This window comes from Plectropomus leopardus, chromosome 17 (assembly GCF_026936395.1).
Source record: "Plectropomus leopardus strain MGB_pleo_1.0 chromosome 17, ASM2693639v1, whole genome shotgun sequence".
In the NCBI taxonomy this organism is placed as follows: Eukaryota; Metazoa; Chordata; class Actinopteri; order Perciformes; family Serranidae; genus Plectropomus; species Plectropomus leopardus.
Window position 1 is genome coordinate 19,184,236 of NC_142192.1, and position 23,463 is coordinate 19,207,698.

Here is a 23,463-nt window from a genome sequence, read left to right on the forward strand (position 1 = left end):
TAATAAATTGACTCGTCTCGTCATTTTGAGTTGCAGCGGGACACAGCCAGACTGACCTGTACACGGCCGAGCCTCCAGCTCCTGTTCTGGACACTGCAGCAGGTTCTCTGGATCTTGGGCCACCACGGCTCGGGATCGGACCTGGACTGAGCCAAAACCTAAGTCGTCCCCACCCACGCAGCTCAGCTGGCACGGACTCCAAACAGTCCAGTCTGTGAGGTAGCACTCTCCTACAGAACACACACGAATTTCAGCAACCAAAACTCGAGATAACTGTGCCTCATTTACAGTAACACAACTCTTTTCAAGCATAAAACTGCTCCATCGACAACAGCTGACATTTACAGTACATATATAATGATATTTCCAAGCATTTCAAGAAAAAGAAGCATTTAAATACTGGCCAGCATGAACAAATAAAAGCCAATAGCTTATTAATGTCAAGTGAAAAATAACATTGAGAGGGTGTTGAATTAACTGTATTCTGATTTCATGAATCAATTCTACTTGCGTCTACCTCAAAGTTAACTCACTGTTAATCTTATCTCAATAAAATACAACACAGCAAATGTCTACATTCGAACCTGTAAGTTAATTTTTTACAATGTCAACAGGAGTTTGACAATACAATCACTCTGCATTGCATCAGTTTTCATCAGTTTGACAAAGATAAGCATTTTCAAAGACTATTCAGCAAAGTTCATCCACTGACAAAGACATGATTGAAAACAGAAAAAATCTTGTCAGTGAAACTGAAGTTAAGACTTTTTAGGGGCGTCAGACATCTAAATTCTTTATACCACAGAACTTTTTTTATCTTACAGTAACAGCAGAGAGGGAGATGGGGGAATTACATCTTTTGAGATGCATTTTAGAGAGACTCTTGATGCATTAAAATAAAGATAAATCTATAGTTTCACTGACAGTAGCTTTACAAAAAAAAACAACAAAAGACACAAAAGAAGAGGTGACTGGAGAGAATTAGTGAATGAAGTGTTTGAAAGAGAAACTTAGAACAGCAGAGTGGTAAACCTGACATGACTCTACTGTTGTACTGACTAAATTAATGCCATGAAAATGTGCCTATTGCTGAAATTATCACGACAAAAGCTTCAGATAGAGGTAGCTCTGAGTTTGCATTAGCAATTTGCATTCGCAAATCAAAACAGCAGATCAGGAAACAGAGGGGGCTTACTAAATTATGCTTATAAACAGGGGAATTAGAAAAAAAGACCTGTTTAAAAGAAAGCTCTGATTTTCTCTGCACTGTTAGAAACATACAATTATGCCAATTTTCAGCATTTGTGGTGGAAAGCCTCCAAACGGCACTTCAGCCAATCACAGTCGAGTACTATGAATACGAGTAGACTGTTGGCAACATAATTAAAAACTGTATTTTTACCCTGAACCATGGAATATATTTTTTACATATATATATAAATATAGTCCGTTTTAAAACACAATATATATATATATATATATATATGATATGATATGATGCGATTCGATGTGATGCGTCATTCAAATGTCAGCTTTGTTTACTGGTAGTGGAAGGTTGTGCACCAGGACAAAGCTCGATAATCAACACTTTGGTGATATTAAAACATCCCTTCTTAGATATATTCCCACTGAAACCTCGAAACATTTTTCATCATGAGCACCTGCAAAAATGACACTCTCAGCAAAGAGATGATTTTCTGTTAAATAGGTTACACTGCTCTCTTTGTTATGCCGAGGCTGATGTGAGCACATTTCAACATTCAATTAATCATGAAGCCACCCCACACTCACCCCAAAAAGTCTGCTAATGAAGGACAGAATTGCTAAATCCCATTTTTATTTCTTGTTTCTATTAAAACAGATTTCCATTGAAGTCAATGGCTTTCTTTTCATAAGTCAGAAAGGACACAAGAAGAACTGAGAGTCCTCTTTGACCTTGTGGTCTCCACCAAGCCCATTGACTTGATTAGGGGCTGATTACACCCACACACAATTAGAGCTGGAGTAGTCAGTGTAAGTACACACATACACACATGCCTGAACAAAGACTGCACACACACTGTGGCTGCTGTAACCATGGACAGCTTTCTTTTTTCAGCAACTTGGTAGCAACCGAAAGGTTTTCATTGAGGAATAATAAGGCCCGACTGCCACAAACATCTGTCATCAGCTCTGTAAGAGCCCCTCTTCATTGTTGCCCTCCTCCCACCTGTTCACATCAGTGTTGGATTTAGGGGCACACTCTGGAGCTCTTGAAGCACTTACAATCAAACACACTCAACAGTGAATGCTTTAAGGACTTTGTTATTATTGTAAAAACCAGGACTAATTACTATTAGTGGTACTAGACATCAACACACTCAGTACTGTTGTATATGTTGTCTAATCAGTAGACAACAACAAGTGATAAGGCCTGACAGACACTGTGCAGATTAAGCCAGATTTATCCCTAAATTCCTCAAAATGTTTTAGAATTGTGCCAAATTTCTGCCAAAACAGTTGTTGTTATTTACGGTGGCACAGATTGAGAAGTGTCACAACACCTGATTAATTGCCTGAATGATTAAAGACGTGTCTCACAGACAATTGGTTGGATTTTTGGCAGGTCAATAACTCTGAAAATTGCTTTTTTTTTAAAACTCTGTATGTGAGTGTAGAAAGTGAGTGTTTCAGTTGTGTATTTTAAAGCATTTCACTTGTATGGGGGTGTGATTTTCAGTTAAGTGTGTGAATCAGTTTGGTTTCATATGCCTATGTGTCAGGAAAAGTACTTTTAATTTTGGAAATTCACAACAGAATATATTAAAACTTCCTGACGGGCACACTGGGGTGGTTTGCGATCATTCTGAACTGAATACATGAGATTTTGCTGGGCTTTAAGTTTGAAAAGCTCTCTCCCTGTTGGAGCCTGCTTTGTCTTCTTACCGGGACAGGGTACAGTACAGGGTTCCTGCAGAATGATGTTTGTATCTCCGTCCACTGAGGGCTCCAGATCTCCGCACAGCTCATCATCCACCAGGCTGCTGTCCTGCTGACCCGAACCGTCCGACACAAAGCACGAAACATTCCTGAAGCGCAGGCCTTCTCCACACTTCGCCCCCTGACGGGACAGAAAACAAATATATGTATGAGTCAAATATATGTATGAGTCCAGCATACCTTTATATTTAGAGCACTTTTAACTCATGCAGCAAATGCTATCATGAACAGCTAGCTAGTTGTTTACACAAAATCCAGCAGGAACTTCAAAGGATTTCAAGCCTTTTTGCTTAGCTCTTTGTAATTGATTTTTGGTCAAAAGAAAAAAAAAACCCAAAAAACTGTAGGCTGACGATTAGCTTCTGTTCATTGTGAAAAAACAAAACAAATGAATGTGCTTTTTTCAGATGTTGGCATATTACAGATATAAGATGCTTCAGGGAAGGAAAAATGAACAATGTTTAAGGTGGGGAGGGAAAGTGGAAGAATATGAGGGAAAACAAGTACAAGAACATGGAGCAAAAAGACTGTGAAAAGAAAAGTAAAAAAGCATTACATGGTCATGTGAATGAAATGAGACAGGAGAAAGAAAACAACAACAAGGATGGGAGATGTGGTTAAACATGTGCAGTTCTTTACTGAATTAGTTTTAAATATTAGGTTTTGATGACCTTTCCTGTGTTCATTGATCAGTGGGTACAGCTCTAAGGAAAGTAGGTCCCCTCTGCTGTGTGATTACGTTTCAGTGTACTATTTTAGTAGTCGTAGTAGTACTATTTTAGGATTTATTTACATGATATACTGCCACTTCAAGTTTCAAAATAAAAGCCTTCTATTGTTTCATGCACAGCCATGTACTGGCTTTTGACCTACTCTTGTTCAGTGTCAAACTTTTTCTTGTTTAGTCTTGAATATTTAATGCTGAAGGATAAAAATAGCAGTCCTGGTATTGTAGTAAAGCCGCTTAGACAACACTGGCTGAACTTGATGCAGTCTTCCGACAGAAGACGGATGGAGACGGACTGACCTCAGACTTGCACTCAGACCAGGCGCTGTATCTCCAGCTGTAGCAGGGCTTAACCAGACAAGGTTTCCACTGCTCCATCTGGGACGGACAGGGCCTCCCGTCACCCTGGGGAGCCTGGATCACTGTCCGCCTCCTCCACAGCTTGCCTGCAAAACAGAAGATAAAAAGAAGAAAAAAATGAATTATTTATTCATGAGGACGTTGACTGAGAGGAGGAAGACAGTCAGGGTCAGAGCAGCAGGAAGAGTGTGGATGTGTAAAGTGATTTGGAATACTATATCGTCTGTCAAGGTGACCTCTGGGCCTTTCACTGATGGAGCTACAGTTGAATCTCAAATCTAAGCTGGCATTCGAATGATGGCCAGCACTGATGGATAAAGACCACTCACTATTATAGGTTTCTGCTGTAATGGCTCCTGTTTTTGCTCTATTTTTGCTCTACATGTGGATGAATTTATTGAGTAATTGCATTTTCCAAGTAATAAAGTCTTTCATTTTCTTCTGTCTCAGTGTAATAATTTTAGCTGACTTAATCTAAGGTGCAATTTTGGGGCTTCATCATACTCCCTAAAGCCATTTTTTGAATATTCAGACTCCTTTGTTGTGTTAAAATTAAACACTGACTGTCTTAAGGTGGGGGGTGTGAGTAGGAAGGATGGTAGGAGTGTCCTCTACCAAATTCACTCTGCATTTGAACAAAGTGCCCCAGGGATGGGATGTGAGAAAACTCTCAATTAGCTGCTGTCTCAAAGGGAGTGCATATGTTTGGGTTTTTTCTGGGTTCTTTTTCCCACTGCACCACCGAAAACAAATACTACATTCAGCAATAATTCTTAAGTGATGCAAAATAGAAAAGTAGGTTTCAAAAATCAAAGACCTTTGTACATTTTAAAGTGCATTTTGTGAGGCATTTCAACATTACTACTGATACAGAAATGTGTCACTTTATAGTGCTGGTTTGAGAAGAGAGAATACTGTAAATGTAAAATTATTTGATCTACTTAAAAAGTTCCTTCCCAGAGCTCCAGGCCTTTACAGAGAGATCATTAACTCCAATTCTTCAAATACAAGTAGGATTAATTGATATTATCTCCAGTGTTGTTCTTGCCAAGTCCCGTAACACTCCACTTAATGTTGAACACTATCAGGGACAAGTCCCTCGGTGATGTTTCCCCAGCAGCAGGTCGCACCAGCTGCCAGTTCTTCTTCCAACAAACCAACCAGTGTGCATGAAGAAAGGGATTTTCCTAAATCCTCTGTGACTATGAAGCAACGAGCCTCATACAAGAACCACTCGTAAGGACAGATTCGATTTTACGAGGCACATACGAGTGATTTAACTTGAACTTGTATTTACTTTATTATGAGCACAACAGTGGTGCCAATAATGACGTTAAAACTTACCCTCAAGTGTTATGCTGTGATTTTACGACGGTTGCCAACAAAATAAAAGATAGGATGTAAATGCACTCATTTTGTGAGGCAATATGCATTCAAAATGAAACCCTTTCTGCAAAGTTTGCGCCTTGTCACCATCTCACTGTCACAACTCATGAAATCCAAACATTTTCACTAAAAGGTAAATCCAGAGAGTTTTGTAGAGTCTAAAAATCTAATTTAAAAAAGATGTACAATTTACAAATTCTCAAAATGCTTTTATCGACATAAATATTCTGCTTCAATCCACATTTGTCAGGGGGGGATGTGCCATTCAAAAAACAAATAAATAAATGTCAAGCTAAATGCCTTTCTAACCCCTGATATTAAAATGTAAATCTTATTTTTTCCTGCACAAATTCCAGTTAAATCTGGGCCCCAGATTTCTAATGAAAGTTCAGCATCTCCATGTCTGAGTGATGCTTTGTTCACTGGTTGCTCTGCAGAAGATGCTGGCGCCTTCTGCCCACAGAAACCAATCACCCTCCATCATGATTTCCACGCCTTAGTGGTCTCCCTGCGGGCGGCCGTGGCAGTGTTTGGGGTTGAGCGGTGGGTGGCAGCGAGGGCTGTTTGGGTAGAAGAAGGCCTGTGCCAGCTGTCACTATCAGTGTTTGGCTGGAGAACACACAGTGCCATGATTATCTATGCACACAGGTTGGACACATCCAGGGAAATAGCTGTGTTTTTACACCGCCTGATTGATAACAGCGCCGTGCTGCTTCCAGGTATGACCATTTGCTTAAAATCGCAAATCCAGCTCATTGCTATTCCTGGCTCGGGAACAAAAATGAACTCTTCCAGGAAAGTATGTCCTCGCAGCCTGCCTGGAGATGAAAAGAAACACAGGGTGGAAAGCAAGGAGGCTTCTCTACTCCTTTGGCCTACCTGCTGTTTCTCCACACGAGGAAAGAAAAAATCCTTCTCGCCTGGGGACAGATTAAGGTTACCACAGTATCTAAAGCCTGTATTGGTTTCATATCTACTATTTGCTCTTGTTGCTTCTGGCTGCTGCTCTTCTCAAGGACTTGTGGAGAGCAGAGTGCTCCCTGAGCCCCAGAGCACACACTGGTAATGGACCACCAATCAATGGCATGATCCGATGGAATTACATGCAAGGACATTATTATCCCTCACTCAGTTGGTTTAGGGCTATAACACCATTGTTTCTCACATCATCCAGCGTTTCTGGTTTCCACCATTACCGTAAGAGAGGCAGACAGCTGAGAGACAATCACTGCCAAGCCCCAGTAGTGATGGATCACCCACGGCTATAAAAGCACTATGCTGGTAAAGTTGTGTGAAGAGGCTGCTATGTTGAAATTCCATTAAAATGCAATCATATAATATCAATGACTAGCTCATTCTCATCTCTAGGTTGTCAAATACTGATGCTTTGTCATGCCCCTCTGTGTGAAATCAACGCACCCTTTCGCACAGTGATACTCAACTTACAGCCCACTGGTCACATCTGGCCCCCAAAAGGGAGCCGGGTGGCTTGACCAGCAGACTTCACCACAAGCCAACTGGCTGCTGAAACAGGTGACATGCTCTACATTCTAAAAACTTTTGCCGGCAATTTGATCATTTGAGTTGCAGATGATACCATCAGCAAGCCAAAGTCGAGCTGAGAACACACCCAGTTCAGACCGCTGCTCCTTTTCTATGCAGCATTCTCAAACAGTTTCGTCTTATCACAAATCTTTGGTCTGAATTGGGTGTAACAGTGACCATTTCACAGCATCATCTATGTGTTACAATGTGTTTCAGCTCTACATCACATAGAGATGCTAAAGGTTTCCCCTTGCATCGCTGTGAGATGCTGAGGGGCATGACAAAGCATCAGTATGTGATGACATGTTAACCTGTGTTAAAGTTGTCATGTATTGTTATGTATTTAGACTGTTTGAGATTCCTGCCTTACTCCCATTTAAGATAACTGACTGTGGTATAAAGGATTTTTTTAAAAAAAATCATCAACTTAGTATAAAAATATGAATTGTCTAACTATCTTTTTCTTGTGAGATATGTGAGAATATTAAAAAGAGAGTAATAGCACATCTTAGCTGCATCTTTTAAAACTAAAGCATTTCCAAAACTGTATTGGTCCCGGGGCAAACATTAGCTTTTGAAACTCAACATGGACAAGAAGTCTTTGATGTGCACAGAAAAAAATACCTACTATTCCAAGGCAACAGGGCAAACTCAGAAAGCACGGGATATGACTGAACGCTCCAGAGCAGCTACCAAATGGACTTTGTGGTGATATTGATTTTTCTACTAAAGTATTTCATTTCTGAAACCCAAATAGCACTTGATCCTTCTCCTGTAGGTTACTGCTGAAGTGTTACTGCAGTATGGGAACATGATCTGAAAAGGGGGATTCCACAAACTTTACATATAAAGATTAGTTTATTAATTGTAAGGAATATGGCTAAGCCAGTGAGCACATTGCAATGTCCTCTGTGGCTCTGAAGGAGCTTTGTCAAGTCTGAGAAAATAATCCTTATGGCGTCGGCAGGAGTATTAGAGCTAAGTTTGGGTTTGGGGACTCCATTTTAAACAGAAAGCCAGCATTACAGACTGGATGTCTGGAGTTTGAAGACAGATATTTTTTAGCCAGGCTCTGATAAAAAAGATGCTCATGGTTGCATGATAAGAAATGTAGTGTTGATTGAGCTTGACCTTTATGAGGATATTCTAAACTATGGGAACAGATATTAGTTTTATTTAAAAAAAAAACAACCCAAAACACAGCATAAAATCTACAATATAATATAAATATAATATGAAATATATAACACAAAATCTTTTTCTGGAGCTTTTAACTTGTCAGAGCAGATTAAGCTTCAAACTCAGATGTCATTAGATTATAATCATTGTTACATTGTTGTTATACTACTATGCTATTTTTGAGGTTCAAGGTTTATTCTTGACCTTGGAAGCACTAATCGATGACACAATCTCACCACAAGTTTTAATCAATATAGTAGCTGTTCTGGAGCCTGCAATTACATAATTTCCCTTTGCAGATTAAACTATTAAAATTCATATACTTTTGAGCACCTCTTTCCATGTTGGCGTTTTAACAGTGGCACTGCCAGGAGGAGCCTCATGTGGCCACCTCCCTGAAAAATTTCTGGGGGCGCCACTGCTTTTGAATCCAGAGTTAAAGCAAATGCAAAACATATTATTGAAGGTTAACCATCTCAGTAGAAAACATGTATTATGGTTACAATAAGGGAATGTTTGGAAGTCTACAGTTTTGTTCGTGCCTGTAGTTAGTCTAGACCAAAACATTTGTTTGCTATGTGTAAAAGTTTCCTACAAAAACAAGAGCTCAAAACATGAAATCATATAAACTGAATTACAACTCATTCATTCAATAATTTAAAGTCACCTTAACCTGATGGACTTGCCCTAGCGAGAGTGATTCTACCAAGTGATCTATCAAACAGCAGGCCATGCTACTTAAAGTATTCTCAGTAAGAATGAAATCACATCAGAGCTGGACGCAGATTAAAACCTTTTCATGGAATTGGATGCAGTACTTTGTTCAGGTACACGTTCACCTCACATTGACCAACTGCTCTGTTACTTTGGCATGGGAACACTGTAATGGATAGTACACACACATACCTGCCAGCCCACAGGTGTGGGTGCACTCGGACCATGGTGACCAATCAGACAGCTGGCAGTTGACGGGACATTCCACAACACAGGAAGCATTCATCTGCCACTTTCTCTCCAGCCCCAGCTACAAGAAATTATAGGGTTTTATTTATTTATTTATTTTTTTTTTTTTAAAGCAGCATTAAAAGTAATTGCTACACCACCCACCTCTTTACAGAATTTGAGGTCCACAGATTTCCCGTCGCTTCGCACGCAGTCCAGCATGCGGGTTTTGATGCCGTTTCCACACACTGCTCTGTCACTGAGCTGACAGGTACTCCAATCTGCAGAAAGACTATTCATCAGCCAATAACATTTCACAGAGTCACACAGCCTAGTGTACCACCAACATTTAAGTGTGTGGTGCAATCCAGCACAAGAGCATGACTTCATGTTGTACTTTAAATTCTGCTGATATTTGCACAAAGTTAACGCTGTATTTGAGTCTTACCGGTGATGTTGTAGGAGTAGTGGAAACAGTTGCTGTTAAGTTTGCAGGACTCTGTTTCTTTAGTCGAAGGACACTCCTTCTCCTCTCCAGGCTGGCGGAGCGGGTAAGCACTCCTCTCTCGAGTACTGTTTCCACTGCACGGCTGAGGAGCAGAAGAAAAGATTGTTACTTACTGGGGCCATACTGTTACAGCATATGCACACTGTCGTCTTGTGACACACCAGTGAGCAACCACAATGAACAAATGTTACTTTAATTAGTCTGTCCCTGCCTGCTGCAGATATGGACCGATTTAAAAAAAAACAAACACCAGGAGCAGATAAATCCTTGAGCAGATTTTGAGATTTTGCCTATTTGTGTTCAAACTGTACTCATAATTATTATAATTAGAATGAATGCGCACTTTTTAGTTGACACATCTGGTATTGACAGTTCTGAGTCTTTATCAGACAGCAAGTGTCATATCATATCAAAGACAGCAGCCTTGCAAGTGGTGCAAAAATACGGTTACTTCCAGTATTAATCTTTTCACATCTATGTGGCATCATGTTACTGACATCTTTCAACTGTCCACTTTCAACCGGAGGCAAATTTCCCAAAAAAGTACTTGAGACAGTGATAGTTTGAAAACTATGTGAACACAAAGCACTGTGTAGCGCAGTGACAGAGAACATAATATGTAGTTTTTACCAGTGGACACGGGCTCCAGGCTCCCCAGTCTGATAACACGCAGTCCTCAGGGCAGGGCAGCCGACTGTTGCGGGCCCCCAGAGGCATCTCCTCTGGATCACACAGGTAGTCCTCCACCTGCTCAGAGGGCCCGTCTATAGTGTTCAGCATACACCTGGACAAGGGGGGACAAAGGGGATAAAGGGGTTCAACTAAGGGTTAGTCCATTGCTGCAACACCCTGGTAATCTGTGACAGGCATTACAGTGATTTTATTGTTTTCAACTCTAGATCTGTAGAAATAAGAGGCATGGACTTAAGTCACATGACTTGGAGTTGAGTCAGACTCAAGTCACAAATTTGACTTTAGGCACAACTTGACAAAATCAAAAAAGACTTGTAACTCAACTTGAACTTTAACATCAATGACTCATGAATTCAGCGGACTTCAGCCTTTTGACTTAAAAATACTTGAAAGCTTCCCCCAAGCCCAAAGATTAGAAAGTGTTCTGCAAAAACATTGCTATGAATCATTTCATTTCCCTTCATTTTCTGAATCAACTGACAATAACACTTTTTATTCTTCATAAGTTGACACCTAATTCCTCATATTTACTTTGGCTGAACCAATCTGTTAGAATCCAATCAAGTTACAGACGATAACCTTGCAGAACCAGCGCCAGGTGGAAAAAAAAATATGCCAAAGATGATTTCTTTTGCATACTAGTTTGGATCATTGTTTGAGTCCTGCTTTGGCAAGTCAAGTAATTTTTTTTTTTATAAAGCCCATTATCACAAAACACAGTTTGCTTCAGAGGGCTTTACAGCATACGACATCCCTCTGTCCTTAAAAGGTTTTTTGTGCAGTGGAAAGAAGGCTTGTTTAAACAAACAAATTTTAAGAAGTGCTAATAACTTCCGGTAATTTAATATAAAGTTACTCTGGCCATCTACTGAGATGACCAGACCAGCCGGTGGCTTATGTATCTCCCATCTCTGGAAAAAAAATGGAGGGAATTTTGTATAGTACTTTGATAAATTGATGACATAAAATGCTGGTGACATAGCTACAATTGTAGGACAAAGAAATCTTGCAGGGACACAAGTACAGAAAAGCACATTGATTGCGAAAGACCTTGTCTCTGACTAAGATCATGTTGTTTGACATGGTTTCATCTTACCGGACTTTCCTGGTCTGAACACCTTCACCACAGTTGTCCTTCAGGTCAACATTGCTGACCTTCCACACACTCCAGGGCTCTGCCACCCACACGTACTGCCCACAGTCACTGAGGCATGGCACCACCTCATACACCTGACACACAAAAACAGTAGTTACCTCTCTGATTCTGCAATGGAAATGCATGGTTTAGCAACCAAAAAGTTGTATGTGTCCTTGGAGATCAACAAGGATTTAATAGCTTAAAATCCAATTTAACTTATTATTATTCATTGGATTTTTCCCATAACAATTTGATTAAACACAAGAAAATCACTGTCAAAGTTAAAGTGAATACCAAGTTCCAAAACAACTGCAGAAAAAGGTGTAATAAAACAAACAAACACACAGAAAGATAAAAAAAATGAATCAACAGCGTACTTACCTGAGCCTGTGGATGGATGCATTTCACAAAAAAAGAGAAAGAAATAAAAGAAAGTAAGTATTTCTCATTATTGTACCGAGGAGTTAAGCAGAGGTATACATTTAGTAACAGCAACCCTCCTTTTGCAATTTTACAGACAGTTAAAAGTGAAACGTCTCCCACCTGGTTGACATGGTCTAGTTTAGGACACGGTCTTCCACCATTGTATGGCTTTTCTCTGAGCCACTTGGAGCGAACTTTGACCCCACTGCCGCAGGACTTGCTGCAACGCGACCAGTTGGACCATTCACTCAGTTTGCAGTCAGATGGACAGGGGATGATGCAAGCCTCCTCAATGTACCCTGTAACCAATCACAAAATAACAACAAGCTTCAGTGCAGATCCATGATTGTCTCAAGACAAGGAATCCCATACTGGTAGCTTTGGCTTGGGAGAGGGACATCTGAGCTGCCTCAGTCTGTGTGCTGCCAGCATGACTTAGACAGCAGAAAAAAATGTTTAATGAAAATTGAAAAGCTTTGGTTTTAATATATGTTTGTTTACATAAGTGAGAATGTCATCAACGCTTTAGCCAAATGATGCCAGAATAAACCGCAGGGTGTGCTTCGTATTATTGTCCAATTATATATTATCATGATATTTACATTGCATTAGTCTGACTAGCACTGGACTTTTGAAATGCATGCAAACATGTTAATCCAACTGAAATCGAATTTCTGGAAGTTGGACTAACACACTTAGATAATGCCGTTTGGGGTCGATTTACTCCTTCATATATATATGTATACGTCTAAACCGGACCTGAACTGGCCTAGGCGTTTTGGGCATGCTCCATATACAACACCAAAAGTTATCTGTGTTTTCACTGTTCGACATGCAACCTGTTTGCCACTTGCCAACTTGTTTGGTATGTGAGGTACTAGGTCAACCAAAAGAAGATTCAGTAGCAACTAGTTGAAAGGGGGCATATCGCCACTTACGATAGTTAAGTCAGACATACTTCCATCAATAACTTGATTCTGCCCTGGTGCTTGTATTCTAGCACAAGGACAGTTGTCCAGTTAAATGGCCAAATTAAGCTATAACTGTGCATGTAAACGTACTGAGGGGCATAAAATGATCTTAATATGACAGTTATATTGTTTATTGCAATTATTTGTGGGACAATATATCACCTGTCAAAAGTAGTTATCGTGCTTTGGCTCTGACACCAATGCAACCAATGGTAGTTCCCACCATGAAAAGATTAATCACAAAACATGTTACATTTTCAGAGTGAGGAAGCATCAGTGACTATCAAAATGTACCTATAAGTTAGCTTTGTTAAAGTGTCCATGAACCCGGCTCTGAGTGAAAGCCAAAATGTACAGCTGTTCTGGAGAGGTTGTCAAAAGAAAATCAGGAATAGGACCAGGAAAGAAATCACTCACTGTGATGAAAACACCAAAAAAGTCCAGAAAAAAGAATTAAATGTAACTGGTGAAAAATTACGGTGTAAGAGGTAGGAGGTAAGATTTTTAGCAATCTCTCGACTGCACTACGTGATCCAACCTGTTGCAAGGAGATGTAAGAGAGATTCTCAATTTGATAGTCTGACTTTCTCATCAGATAACCACCAAAAAAAGGAGCAGGCAATTATTATGTTACTACCACAATACTCTCTAGCATAAGAGAACCAATCAAAGACTCCTAAATCAGAGAGGAAGCAAGCAGCCATACCGTCTCTGAGCCCATGGTCTTCTTACAGTTACAGCCAGTTACCATCAAGCAGCTCCGTACTGGGAGAAAGCTTCGACTCACAAGATGGTGTTCTCAATGAGCAAACACAGCCACGCTCAATCCCCCGAGTGCTTTGATGTGCTCTCGATTTCCCAGAGCTAAGATGCAGAATATGACGGCACAGTGATTCTTAATTCCCTTTTCTCCCTTTGTTGGAATACACTGTGGAATGATAATACAGCTCACAGCATAGCGGCCTGACAGATTTGGGCTGCTTGCAGCAAATACATCCTCCAGTTCTCCTGATTGATTGTTGAATTTACATTGAGTTTTGATAAAAGGACACACCGATAAGTGACCCTGAGCTGGATCACAAGAGATCAGTTTGATAGGTCGACTGATCCAAAATTCATGGGCAGGATTAAATTGAAAAACAACTGTAGTCTACTTTATTAATATCAGCGAGTTGATATATTTTAAGTAATCCCCTCCTGCATGCTGCAAATAATTGTATATTGTATTTTTACAGAAAGTTACTGGCAGTTGCATTGCCAGCAAGTATTTTGATTTACAATAAACTAATGTAACTGAACTGTAATGCAATCTACTGTATGTAGAATTATACTGTATTGCTACAAAATACAGTAAAATACTTTATAATTTTCTATTTTTTTTCTGTACGTTGTAATTTGGACTTTTCATTTCTGTATTTTATTCCATGATATTGTCCAACAATATCCAAAATTATATTAATATTGCTATATTACAGTTATGAAAATTACTGACAACAATTACTCCAAAAAATGCTCATAATATGAAATAGTTCATACATTCAATATAGGTATATATTATAATATTTAGATAGCTGTAACAGACTATCACAGTGCATAATACAGTTAACAAAATCAGAACCTTCAAGCAACATTAGAATGGGATCTCTAACCATTATTTCACCATTGTCTCTCTGAGTATGTTTTGATCCAATACCTTAGTTAAAACCACATATTAATTTATCTACTAATTTACTTGTTCGTTTTTTTTCTATTAATGTGGTTGTGTATTTTGTTTATGCAAGTTCATTTTGTATTTGTAAACCAATAAAACAAGAATAACAAAAATGATGAAGATGAATGATGAGGAAAGTAGGCTGACTAAAAGATCGTAATTCAGTGTGTTCTAATCATCTACACTACTATAAGTTAGAAAAGCTATAATGGGACCATCATAACCAGTGTCTTTAGATAAGCTATGATGGCCCCATGAAAATAGTTGTTCTCTCAGTCAAGTGCCTCTCTTTGACTGAGTCAGTGACCAAACAAAACAGCGACTCAAAGGTCACTAAGAGCAAAAATAGCAGCTATTCCATTCCCACCTCTTAAATTTTAAAATCAGCTTGACAAAGATTGCATTTGTGCACACCGTGCAGAAATATTCCCTTCGGAGGAAGCTATCCTGCTTGCAGATACTAGTCTAAACTTGTTTACCACTGGGAGTTAATGATTAGTCAGCAATTTTCTTTTTTTCCTTTTTAAATTTCGAATCAATATCTTCTAATATAGTTGTGATTAGTGATGGGGGTCCTAAAAATTAAGAAGGGTTATTTTCAGGATTGTGGGTTATTAGCATGAAAAACTCACCATGGCTGTTGCAGCGAGAGGTCTCCACTATGCGGTTGTCCTGGTCATAGCACACCATGGCCTGGTAACGATATCCTTGGCCACACTCCTTGATGTCACCCTGGACCTTCATGCCCAGTTGGCCCTCCATGCGGCCGCCCTCAGGTAGGACGCAGTCCGACCAGTTGCCCACAGGCTGAGCATTGTATTTGTTGCATGGGCAGTACTGGGTCTCGCTCAGGGGATACACCTGGTGGTTTTTACACTGGTCACGCTTTTTGCTCTTCCCTGCAAAAACAAAGAGCCCTCTCAGTCAACTTTATACTTATAAAAAGTTCAAACTCAAAATCAGTTTTTCCGCTTCCACAGATTTTACTTAAAGGGTTGATGTAATCTGGAAGTCGGCTCAAAATGGAAGTCTTTCACTCACCGACTAGCGTCCTCTTGCGCGTCCTGACGCCTACGCAATCGGCTGTGCAGGAGGAGAACTTGGACCAGCTGCTGAGTTGACAGTCTTCCTGGCAGGGCAGCTGGCAGGGTTGTGTGAGAGGCGGCATGGAGCTGGCAAACTTAAGACAGGCTTCAATGTCTGTCTGTCCACCATCCTGCTTCCGGCATGAGACAGCTACAGGGTGAAAGGAACAAATAGAGTTTTATGAGGATTGACACTTCTCATGTTGTGGACTGTGGTCAACTTTTCTTTACGTGTTGAAAACATGAGTCATCCATGTGTCCAGGGTAGATTATTGGTTCTTATTTTCCATACTAACACACCGACATACACTATACCTTCAGACAGTAAGCCCCTAGTAGAGGGATACACAACTCACCGTGCCCCCAGGGTCACTTTTGCAAAATGACAGTACCCAGAGGCCAGTTAATAAACAAACCAGAATAATGGGCTTGCAATGCATGCCTCGGCAACCACTTAAGTTGCACTTACAGTTTAAATCCATGTCTGTGAAAACATGGAAACTTCATACACACCCTCTCCCCAATAGCACATATGATCTATACAATGAGCATTGTTTAAAGGTGGTCACCCAAGATTAGTGTCACCAATTTGGTATCTTACCAAATGTCTTCCATTCTGTCCGAGTTATGACGCTGAATAATGGCCAGAACAAACAAGCTTGTTTTGAGAGGTCACAGTACCTTTGACCTTTGACCACCAAATTCCAATCAGAAAATTGTTGAGTCTAAGTGGGTGTTTGCACCAAATTTAAAGAAATTTGCTCAAGGTGTTCTTGAGGTATCATGTTCATAAGAATGAAAAGTGAAAACGTTGCAATAGCCTGACCTTTGACTACCAAAATCTAATCAATACATTACTGAGTAAAGTAAATTTTTGTGCGATACTTGAAAAAAAAAAAAAAAAAAAAATCTCTTATGATACTGAGTTCATGAGAATGGGATATGAGAACCCACAACCCGAAAACATAAAAATGATATTCATCAGTATTCATAATAAGTCAATTGCCTGTTTTCAACCTTTTAATGTTTACTGTCCTCATCTTTGTCAAGAGGCAAATTCTCTTTTGGCACATATTTGGTTCAACATTCTCTATTTCGACTGCAGGCCGTAGGTTGAGTATCACTGCTCTAGCACTATCCAAGCATTACTCTAAAAGTAAAACATTGTATGTGGTAAATGTGGCATGCAGACTCGCCATTTTCCTAAATAAAACATGATTTTGGATACACTAAGCATACTTACATTCAGTATGTAGAACGCAGTATGGCATGCATATCATGCATGACTGGACAGAAATGACCATATGGACCATTTTTCATATTTTGTTTTTCTTTTGTGTAAAAAATATCACCTGTCAAGTATTTCAAAAATAAAAGAGCAGATCTGTGATGAAGTCATAATTTTAGAAAAAGGTATTCTATTGACATTGTTGCTAACGAAATTCACAATTGCATAGAGCTATATACCTATGCAACCTTTGACCATTTAGACAGCAGCTGCACATTTAAAATATCCGTACATCTTGTTGCAAACCCTTTTGTGCCTGAAAAATAGCAAGATTTTTCCATGATTTCTTTACAGACACTGATGAAGTGCCTGGTAGCTACATACAGTGCAATACATTATTCATACTGTGTGGATTTGACAAGTACTGAAAAAAAGGGCTGCTGACTCCCTTTTAGAATGATGTTGGTTGTCTACTATCACTCAACAAAGTGTGTAAGGTAGAGTGTTAGGGTTATAGAGTGACGGAGCTACTCACCTCCCGGAGACAGAGAGATGATTTTACTGTATTTATTATAAGTGAAGGAGAAAATGCTAACTTGGGGTCTACAAACCAGTTGGTGACATCAAAGTGCCTATGTCTATTATTTTTATACAGTCCATGCTGTCCTTTAGTCTTTCTCTCTTTACACCCTCAGCATTTACTGCACATGGAGACACACACATGCACACATTCATTGGAAAGAAGTCAGGGCTGTAAAACGGCTTTGACCTTGCATTGAGTGAGCAGGTGAATTGTAAGAGGCTTGTATCGAATTGTGTCTCTGCTACTCAGAGTATACCATTACAGGTAATGGTGCATAATGACAAGAGCCTCCCAAGATGGAGGAGCAGGATGCTCATCATTGGAATCAGATAATGGTCTCTGTCTCTGACTTTAAAAGGAGTCTGAGTGTGAGCACTGATAACAAGTCAACTCTCACTGAGATCTCACTCAGGCCACAGGTATTAATGCTCCACTCAGCAAGCCAACTTAAAGAAATAGTACTTGTTTTGCTTTGAGATTGTAGATTGTATCTACCCAACAAATAACTGATTACTCAGTTAAGACGTATTGTGGAGTTGAGAAGGTGAGATCTGATTCTCTGTTACACTTAAACTGCAGCATTCACATCCCTCTTCCCAATCCCTTAACAATTACAGCTAGATTAAAGTTGAACTGAGCCCCCGGGTACTGCTTTTATACTAACTCCCTAATTCCAGGCTCCTGCAAAGACAGTGCGTAGATCGATGGAAGGATCTGATCAGTGGTCCCAGATCCCTACTAATGTAAGTGCAGGAAGCATGGGTGTAATTACACTGACTTGGGATGCATATAGAGTGTGTGTCTGTGTGGTTGTCCTTACCCCGAACTTGCAGGCCTGGCCCACAGGTCTCCTGAGCTCCAGGACTATCCTGACGAACAGACCAAGGAACCAGCTGGCATCGCCGCCACTTGTGGGTTTTCCATCTAAAAAACCAGAAGTATAACAATCAGATGTGCCTTAAACTTGTGTGCCGTGTGTGGGTGCGTGTTGGAGAAGGGGTTGCTGGTTTAAATCCTTAAACCAGATATAATACAAGAATAAAAGTTAAATACTTTGTCAGCGAACCCTTCAAAACGCAAACTCCATCAGGAAAGGATTATTATGTGAATGTATTGTATGTATGTAGTGTGTGATCAATATTTGGTGTCTGTAAGCTCTGATGTCCTTACTAGCCAAAAGGAAACACTGCAGGCAAGCCTAGGTGTCATTAATAAATCCCATCGTACAAGAACATAGACTTAAGCCTATCATAATCATCATCAATCTTTTTCATAATCCACGCCATTATCAAACAGTTTCAAGAGTACACTATATCTGCAAATATAGTAACAGACTCAACTGAATACCCGAACAATAACTCCCAAGGTTTCATTTTATTTAAACTTCAGGATGGCAATACAAAAAAAGATCAACAGTATTCTTTCTGAAGGAACCATGGTTCACTTAAAAAAAAGACAATTCATCAAATGCTCAAGGTGAAAAGCCAGTGAATGACCATCAAGGGTCCATGTTCTGGAGAGCCTGATAGCTGTGGAAGGAATGGGAAAAAGCCCCTTTGTTACAGCTTGGGAGCCTTTGCATATTAATACAAGATAGCTACCCACACTCAAGAATCCAACAACGCAACCTGAAACCATTGGTTTCCCCAAAAAATTTTTTGAAGGTCATTCATGAATTTCTTTTCCTCCTTACTGTGGCAGAGCCCATGGGAAGAGGTAAAGGTAGAGAGAAAAGATTGTAGGCAACTGGTTGCATTAGCCAACAATCAGTAATAATAAAGACGATGTCACACAAAAGACTACAAGACTGCAAATGAAGATAAACTGTGGAGTTCAAAAAGTGAGCTTATTCGACCTCTGTAGCCTGCTCCTTATATCTGCTTGAGGCTAGAGGCTCCAGGCTAAATTAGTCACCAGTTACATAACACAGACCTAAAGATCTGCAGATGATGGTGATTTGCAGCCATTTGGCACCAATTTGTGTACACTTTTGTAACTATTTTGACTTATTGAAGGATATCAAAGCCATTATGAATACCCCATAACTGATACTTAGGTTTTGTCAATGCAAAATGTGTGCAGGAGTCTAAGTTGAATAGGAACAGTTACCTGTATCCTGGACAGACAGATGGAGCCTCACACTCTCTCTCCTGGGTCAGCACTTCAGGACAGTCCTGTCCCCCATTGGCTGGTAGCTGGATGGTAATACGCTTCCTGTACTGCTTCTTCTTGGTGCTCCCACCTGAGCAGGAACACAAGAAAAAAACATATGGTACCTCTGAAGCTGTACCTCTTTTTTGACTGGATTTGGCAAAAGCTTGATTTACTAACTGGCTCTGTTGGTGATGAAAAAGATGTTCCCTGATACAAATCCAATGTTTATTGTTGATTTGCTACTGATTGCTCCGATGGAGGATCAGATATGAGAGGCAGATCGGTGTTCACAATACTTCGGACAGACAACAATGACACTGCCAGCTGGTATTCAGCTGTCCAGAGGCATCTGGCTGCTGAATGAGAAACATTGCCAGTGTATTGCAAAAACCTCATGGGGGTTTTTGTCAATGATATACACATTACATACAAATTGAAAATATAAATACATTTTTGAGACCGTTACTGTCTAGCTAACAACATATTTGTGTAGTAGAGAAGCAGACACTAATGCTAATGCAAGGACTAGCTGTTTGTCTGTCAAGTTGAGTACTCCCCCCCCACTGAAAGTTTTTGGGACGGCAGCGTGTCGAGACTGAGGGAGAGAAAGAGAATGTTGAGCTTATGTCTTTAGGATGGTTTTGCCTGGCTAGTATTTTATTAGATGAGCCAGTGTAGATTAAAATGTAATGAAACCCAGGTGGTTTTCATATTTCTGTAATTTGTCTATTTGCTGGCCCTCTGCTGAAAGGAACCACTTCAAAGGGAGGCTAATGCAATCAAGGGGAAAATTGAATACCATAAACCATCATCTTCATGTCCGCATCTACATCAAGATTAGAAGTACATTTTATATGAAACTGTTTTGTTATAATGTTACCTTGATATCGTCTTGGTGTATTCTGAATTAAGTGTCTGTCTTTCTAGTGATAGGGGACTTTCGGAAGAAGCAGGGAAGGAACTATGCCCCACTTAATTTCAACTGGTCCACGGAGGAGGTCAACAGCTTCAAGCACCTTGGTGTCCACATCACAAAGGGTCTGACCACTGACTCAGTAGTGAGAAGATCAAGGCAGAGACTGTTTCACCTCCGACGCTTGGGGAAATTCAGGGTATCATTTATGTATCAAACACAGTCAAACAAGCTTTAATGAATTCCCTCTCTGGTACATTTGTGCTGTATGACAGCCTGCAAGGCCTCACTGTGAAGCTAAACAAAGAGCCGTAGCTACCTGCTTGGCATGTTGAAGGGCAGGGGCTCCAGTCGCTGTAGGGGGTGACGATACAGTCTCTCTTGCATGGCAGTAAGCAGGGCCTGACTGTGTCTGGACGCAGACTCTCTGGACACCTGAAAGTACATCACTGACATGCTCAGACAAACACACAGAGTACCCTTGAAAAAGTGATGGAGATGAACTGGATCAGAGCCAAAAAAACTATGGTTGGAGTTCACTTCGAGAGTCCCAATCTGCATGACTTCAGCCTTGGATGTTTCTGTGAATCTGTTGATGGGTGGGAGGGTGGATGGGCAATTTACCAAGTCACAGGGTCTAGATTTCTCCTAAGTCATTAAAATTAAGGTCCAAACATTACATAAATAACACATATTTAGTCTTATGTCACAAAATGTTAAAAATATATCACTGTACTTCAAAATAAGGCCTGTTTTTTGTTGTTGTTTTTTTCACAAACTTGACATGCACACGAGTCTCTTGCAGTCCTCTCAGGTTTAACCTGCGACCCACTTTTGGACCACAACACACAAGTTGTGAACCACGGATATAGAGTGATGCCAGAAAGGTTAAATTTCCCCTGTCCTCATGAATTTGGATGTGTACAACTTTAGAGACACTATACGTAGAAGATGCTAATGTCAATGTAAACCCATCAAAGTAAGTAAGTCCTTTATGGACACTTAATACATATCTGCAATGCACTTGTCTAATGCTTTTCCAATGCAGCCATACACCCAAACTGTCATTTTGTCATGTTTTGGACTGATTGCATCCCAAATTATCCCTCTCTGAAACTTATTACATTCTGTAGATCATTACCTTAATAGGTAATAGTCTGCATTTCCTTTCAACAAAAGTGATTTGCCTGGGCACGCTGAAACTTAACCCTTTCTCAAATCCTGAATCCCTTCTCCATAGAGTAGGAAGCCATCTATTTGTGAAGCCGACAGGGAAATTAGCTCAGCTCAGCTCTGCTCAATTAGCTCTGCTGTGCCCATTGCAGATCAACAGTAAACATTCTCCAAAAGCAGAAGAAGCTATAGCAAATTCTCATGAAAAACATAAATGTATTTTTTTTTAAACTCATCACAGCTTTTACCACATTAAAACTGTACACCCAATTGATATCCTAATGCATATTTCATTTTTGTTATCATGCTAATGAATTAGAGTGATCTAATGCCAATTTATGTTTACTGGTGGCAGTCCTCACATCTTGGCCACAGCTGGTGCTGCTGGTGAAAGCTGGTACCCCTCTCTCCATTGATGTGAAAGTGTGTCCCAAGGCTGCAGGCTCACAGCTCAGCATGTAACAGTAGGTTTAGGAGTAAGCGTAGGAATAAAGAGCGAGATTAATTTCCATACACAGCATGGAGGCTGGGGGGGGGGTTGCCTGCGTAGTGCTGTTGTGCTGCCAGAATAATGCACGCGTTCTGTTGAATAAATAAATAGATAATTCATGTTCCCAGCAGATGCCTTCAGGGGGGAAACAGACCCAGATGCTTAAAACAGCTCATCAGCTAACACCTCTGCCAGACACCAGCAACAACAGACTAACCAGGAGACTAAACGGCACAACGTGCCATGTGCAAACAAAGTCTGCAACCAAAAACAAAGGCTGTCTTTGACTTATACAACTGAAAGCATTAGCACTGAAACACTAGTAATTATATCACCACCTGAGGAGTCATCGGTAAGAGTGCACAAAATGGAATACCATTCTTACAGTGGTGTATGGGTTGAGCTTTCAACATTATCGCGTCTCAGTACCAAAAGTGGTATTTCTGACAGAAATTGTTTGAGTGACATACATGAACACTGGAGCAATATGTGTGTGTGTGTGTGTGTGTGTGATGTTCAACATCACAGAAAACAGGTAAGTAAACAATAGAAAGCAGCATGGAGGCCAGTGAAAATGTTGTGGCGGTTACTTTTTTATATCTGGTAGGTGCTCAATCACTGTTAACTCAGTGCAGACTAATTTGGAATGATGTTCGAATGCCACTTGTACAGATATGGAGGAAATTTGCCACAAAAGGGACAAAAATTAGTTTTTCCACCCTGTTGTCCTGATTTTGTTACTGTTGATCAGAGCAAACAGACCGTGAGCTGATAAGTACCCGTGACTACTGTGGAGACATTTGTCCATTGAATGACTTTGGCTTCCAACCTTTCCCTTTAAAGACAAAATCCACATATCAGTGGGTTTTCATGTTTTTTTTCTGTCCAGTGTGAAAGAGACTTGATATTGTTCAAAGTTTTTTTTCCTCAGTGGAAATTCAAACTTAAAATGTTTTACAGTGATAATGTTATTCAACACATTTCCTGGATAATCTCATGGCATTGCACTGCTCTGGTCATTTGTGTTGATTTCTTCACCTCTGTCTTTGGAAAAACATGTAGATGGTGATCATTCGGTAGGGTCAGTGGCTCTAAATACTACAATAACCAAAAGCCTCTTTAGAGACTGCCTTTGAAGACGAGGCCAGTCAGAGGCCTGGCAAATTCAGAACGCTTTACTGATGCCAGTGGGAACAAAAGACTACACCACAGTTGCCCAATCTATCTAAAACTGACCCTGAAACTGTAAAAGGGAACTAACTTAAACCGCTGACG

The 23,463-nt window shown here is 40.2% G+C and overlaps 1 protein-coding gene across 2 annotated transcripts in view; it reads right to left on the minus strand.

Moving 5' to 3' along the window:
* thsd7aa (thrombospondin, type I, domain containing 7Aa) overlaps positions 1 to 23,463 on the minus strand; it is a 139,350-nt gene that overhangs the window by 18,684 nt on the left and 97,203 nt on the right. Inside the window, exons 9-23 of one of the 2 annotated variants that reach the window (XM_088090554.1) lie at positions 20,845 to 20,960; positions 19,568 to 19,700; positions 18,279 to 18,382; positions 15,604 to 15,798; positions 15,195 to 15,461; positions 12,001 to 12,179; positions 11,839 to 11,844; positions 11,416 to 11,549; positions 10,257 to 10,410; positions 9,567 to 9,708; positions 9,284 to 9,399; positions 9,083 to 9,200; positions 4,007 to 4,152; positions 2,926 to 3,100; positions 57 to 230 (exon numbers count right to left, since the gene is read on the minus strand). In XM_088090554.1, coding sequence (XP_087946680.1) covers positions 57 to 230; positions 2,926 to 3,100; positions 4,007 to 4,152; positions 9,083 to 9,200; positions 9,284 to 9,399; positions 9,567 to 9,708; positions 10,257 to 10,410; positions 11,416 to 11,549; positions 11,839 to 11,844; positions 12,001 to 12,179; positions 15,195 to 15,461; positions 15,604 to 15,798; positions 18,279 to 18,382; positions 19,568 to 19,700; positions 20,845 to 20,960 — 2,159 coding nt within the window. The remainder of the gene's footprint in view (positions 1 to 56; positions 231 to 2,925; positions 3,101 to 4,006; positions 4,153 to 9,082; positions 9,201 to 9,283; positions 9,400 to 9,566; positions 9,709 to 10,256; positions 10,411 to 11,415; positions 11,550 to 11,838; positions 11,845 to 12,000; positions 12,180 to 15,194; positions 15,462 to 15,603; positions 15,799 to 18,278; positions 18,383 to 19,567; positions 19,701 to 20,844; positions 20,961 to 23,463) is intronic. The other variant, XM_088090555.1, reaches the window with a different exon arrangement.